General features: G+C 40.2%; 1 protein-coding gene across 1 annotated transcript; it reads right to left on the reverse strand.

Moving 5' to 3' along the window:
* Nucleotides 2,143-4,221, reverse strand: LOC109342329. The gene is made up of 3 exons (XM_019580333.1): nucleotides 3,505-4,221; nucleotides 2,838-3,348; nucleotides 2,143-2,783 (listed from the first exon to the last, which is right to left on the reverse strand). The coding sequence occupies exons 1-3, from the start codon at nucleotides 4,219-4,221 to the stop codon at nucleotides 2,143-2,145; spliced, it is 1,869 nt and encodes a 622-aa protein (XP_019435878.1).

The raw sequence follows: 4,705 nt of genomic DNA on the forward strand, positions 1-4,705 counted from the left end.
GGCAAAAGGGTGGCAGCACACCCAAACTATATTAAAAGAAGATTATAAGAAGTACATGAGACCAAAGAGCCAAGAAAAAACACAAGTTAAAAGTTCTTAAACCTATAACTAGGCAAACCATTCCTATTTCTAGAATTTCCTGCACCAGAAAATCAGGAGGAGCATCCCACAAAGTATCAGCCTTAGATAAAACACCAAAAACAACCAATTTATCAGCACAAACATTCCCTTCCATGAAGATGTGGGATACCCGAAAGTTAGTTTGTGCAATAATAGCACAACACTTTTTCCAGTTGTTAGCAAGCTTCCAAGGTACCGCATGATTTCCTTTGAACATATCCACAACCAGAGACGAGTCACACTCAAGCCAAATATGATTCCAACCTTTCCCGTGGGCTATCCGAATAGCAAAAATTGCAGCCATGAGCTATGCATACAGGGAGTTTTGAATGGCAAAATAGGCTGCAAAACAACTCTGCATAGCACCTAAACTATCACGAAAAACACCACCACCTCCTGCATGGCCAGAGGAGCCATGAGCAGCCCCATCAGTGTTGATTTTTAACCAACCAGGTCTCGAGAGGAACCAAATTACCTCTATGATTCTGGGAGCTTTGCTTAGGTGACACTGGACATTTAAAGATCGCAAAATGTAAAAATCCTGCAGGTTAGGATTAACATATAAGTGAGAAGCATTACCACATAGAGCAGAGTCAACTTTGATCCTAGAAATGGCTTGATGAGGTCTAACTCTTTGGCTATCAAATCTCATCCTATTTCTGCAAAACCATATTGTTGATATGGTGTTCACTATGCAAGAAACTACTGTTTCTGTAAGCTGAGGGCTCCAATGCTTCGGGATAGAAGGCAACAAGTATTCCATTGAAGTTTTGTTGAGGTGAATCCCAATCAGATTATCAAGCCAGTCCCAAAGGAAAGAAGAAAAATGACAGGAGAAGAAGAGATGATTTGAAGACTCCTCAGCTACATTTCACAGATTGCGTTTAGAGACCATATGCAGGGACCTTCTCTTCAAATTCTCATCTGTTGGCATTTTGTTTAGGAATAATCTCCACACTATAAAAGATTTAGATGGAGGAATAGCAGTGGACCAGATTAGCTTGCACCAATTCAATTGGTTTCGTCTTGGCTTTATGAAGTTGTAAGCATCATGCAAATTAAGCAATCCATTAGAAGAATGTTGCCACACAATCTTGTTAGGATGATCCTCAATTGATTAAGGGATGCTAGTAATGATGTGAACAATCTGAGGATGAATTCTAGCTAAACATTCAGGAATTACCCATTTATTTCCCTGAGTAAAGTCAGCAACTGAAGCAGATAACTCAGAATGAATACAAGCTAGAATGTTCAAGTGATCAGCCAAAGTTGCTCTAGACCAATTATCAAGCCAGTAGTTGATCCTCAAACCATTTCCAATAATCCAAATAGAATTGTCAGCCACTGTTTGCCATATGTATTTTAACCCAGGCCAAACAAAGGATTTGATGTAAGCAGTAGAGGGCTTGCCACCCTTAAGGAATCTGGATCTATAAAAAATAGCCCATTCATCAGTGGAGGATTGCATGGTCCAGGCTAACTTGAGCAGGGCACCTTGATTCAAGGTAGAGATTGATCTAAGCCCCAAACCACCCTCTTTTTCAGGGCTGCAAACCTGATGCCAAGGGACAGTGCAGAGCTTCCTGACTTTAGCATCATTAGACCAGATGAAGTTTCTGATAGATGTATCAACCACTTTCCTAAGTTTAGTAGGCCAGGAGTAGACATGAAAGCTAAACATTAGCATGCTCTGGATAATAGACTTGACTAGTTGAACTCTACCCATAATGGATAGAGAGGATCCTTTCCATTTAGAAAATTTGCTACATATTTTGTTTGCTATAGGTTGCAGATGATGAGATTTAGGTTTGCCCTTAAAAATGGGCACACCCAAGTATGTAAAAGGCAGCTGGCCAACAATGAAGCCCAACCAGGCAGATAGGTGAAGAACTTTCCTTGCAGAAGCTTGAGTAGAGTAGAATTTGCATTTGTTTAAATTCAGAATTTGGCCTAAAGCTTGAGCATACTTTGTGAAAAGATCTTTTATCACCAAAATTTCCCTTTTGATGCCTTTGCAGAAGACTAAATGTGATCAGCATAGAGGACATGGCTTGTGATTTGGATCCCCCTAGGCCCAGAGATGGAGGAAATTTTCCTCTCATGAAGCAGCTTGGCTAAACCACGACTCAACACATCCTCAGCCAAGCAAAAAAGAAGAGGGGAAAGAGGATCTCCTTGCCCGACCCCTCTCTTACAACTGAAGAAACCAACACTCTGACCATTAACTGAGATTGACAGCTTAGCAGAGTTGAGAATTATAAAGATCCAGTTGATGAAAGTGATATTAAACCCAAAGGCTCTAAGGGTGTCCATCAAGAATTGCCAGTCTATAGTGTCAAAGACTTTCTTGATGTCCAGTTTCAGAGCCAAATTCCCACCAAACACTTTATGATCAAGCAGATTAATCCCCTCAGAGGCAAGGCAAATGCAATCATGAATGTGTCTATTCTTTAGGAAACCTCTTTGTTGACTAGAAATGATTTTGGGAGCAACAGAGGCAAGCCTGTCAGCTAGCACTTTTGTGATTATCTTGAATTGGAAATTGGCCAGAGCAATAGGTCTGAAGTCCTCTATCTTGTCAGCACCAGGGAACTTGGGAATAAGAACCACTAAGTTGGAGTTGAGATCAGGAAGCAACCAATTTTGCAGGAAAAACTGAGAAACTGAGTTGCACACATCAAGCCCAATTATGTCCCAAAAAAACTAGAAGAAATTGCCACCAAAGCCATCAGAACCAGGAGCCCCTTCCTCTTTCAAAGCAAACACAGCTGCCTTAATCTCCTCATGCAGAGGGATTTTGGTAAGCATAACATTATCCTCCCGACAAACCAGATTAGGGATGACAAAATGAATTAAAGCATTAGGCATAGTAGAATTTTGAGAAGCATACAAATCAGTGAAGTATTGAAGAACATGGCTAGCAATATCAGACTGATCAAGCAGAAGTTGGTCCCCATTTCTAAGCAGAGTCATAGCCTTGGTAGCATGTCTTATTCTAGCAATTTTATGAAAGTAGGAAGTGTTTCTGTCCCCCTTTGAGTGCCAATTGATTCGGGCTTTCTCCTTCCAGAACTCCTCTTCAATGTTCAGAGCATCATGAAGATCTTTTTGAGCCAGATCTTCCTGCTCAAGCATATCAGGATCCTGACCCAGGGCATTGATATTATTGTGAACTTCTTCCACCTTAGCTAAAGCAGACTTAACTCTAACATGGATGTTCCCAAACACCTAAGTGTTCCAAGTTCTAAGAGCAAATTTTAGAATTTTGAGCTTTTTTGCAAGAATAAACATAGGACAACCAACTATATTTGTTCTCCAAACATACTCCACCATTTTTTGTAGCCCAGAGTGTTGAAGCCACATAGAATGGAATCTGAAAGGAACCAACTTACTAAAGGAGACATTATCAAAGCAGATCATAATGGGGTGATGATCAGAAGATAGTCTAGGCATGGAACAACATGAAGTATGACTCCAAGAGGATAGCCAACTATCATTACAAATTGCTCTATCAAGTCTCTTTTCAGTATGAGCATGACCTCTTCTCCTATTAGACCAAGTAAACTCAGCCCCCCTGGTGGGGATATGAGTGAGGATACCATCATCAGTAAAACTTCTAAAATCATCACAAGCCACTCTATTAGGAAGATGATTCCCTCTGCATTCATTAGCCTCCAACACAACATTGAAATCTCCAATGCAACACCAAGAGCCAGAGGAAGAAGACATTAAAGCTAATAACTCAGCCCACAAATCTCTACGTCTGAGGTAATTTGTATGAGCATAAATGGCACTAATGAAAACCTGTTGATTCTCAAAAACTACAGAAATGGAAATTTGCTGAATAGAAGAGGCAATGACAACAGGGTTAATGTCCAATCTGCAGATACCCCATATGTTAGGCAGCATGGGGTCTCTGTTATTGACTAGAAATAGCTTTAAGTTTAAATTAGCCCAAAAGGAAGAGTTAATTTTGGAAGATTGGATCATTGGTTCAGAGATAAACACAATATCCGGCTTATTTATGAAGCAAAGCTTCTTCAAAACTAATTTAGTATTTGAATTACCCAATCCCCTACAATTCCAGTAAAAGACCTTCATTGGGAAATATTGAGATAGCCACCCCTTCGGGTAAAATAAGTCTTCTCAAGACTATTCTTCTTTTTCAACTTCTTCTTTTGAGATTTAGATAAGACCTTGGTAAAGTTGCAATTTTTGGTATTTGTTTCCTACTCATCTGCCCAGAGTCGACCCAGAATTTTGGCATCCTTGGCAGCAGCCAAATTTTCAAGTTGATCCTGAGTTTGAACAACAAATTCTTCATCCTGGAGATGATGCATGATGTTGGTTGTACCATTATGATTTTCCCTGCCAACTGAGCACTCCACTCTAGTGTCAACAGAGTCCTCCTTAGATTCCTCCTCCTGAGCCAAATTCAAATGCGAGTTCTCCTCCTGAGGAGGATTACCAACTCTTTCCAAATTTGCAGAAACTGGATGAATTGCATTATCTATTTCCAGGTTGATAACAACGTCCCCCACAGGGATGTCTTTAGCATTGCTGCTCAAGTTATTAGCCTTCTTAA

This window comes from Lupinus angustifolius, chromosome LG03 (genome assembly GCF_001865875.1).
Source record: "Lupinus angustifolius cultivar Tanjil chromosome LG03, LupAngTanjil_v1.0, whole genome shotgun sequence".
NCBI classification, from domain to species: domain Eukaryota; kingdom Viridiplantae; phylum Streptophyta; class Magnoliopsida; order Fabales; family Fabaceae; genus Lupinus; species Lupinus angustifolius.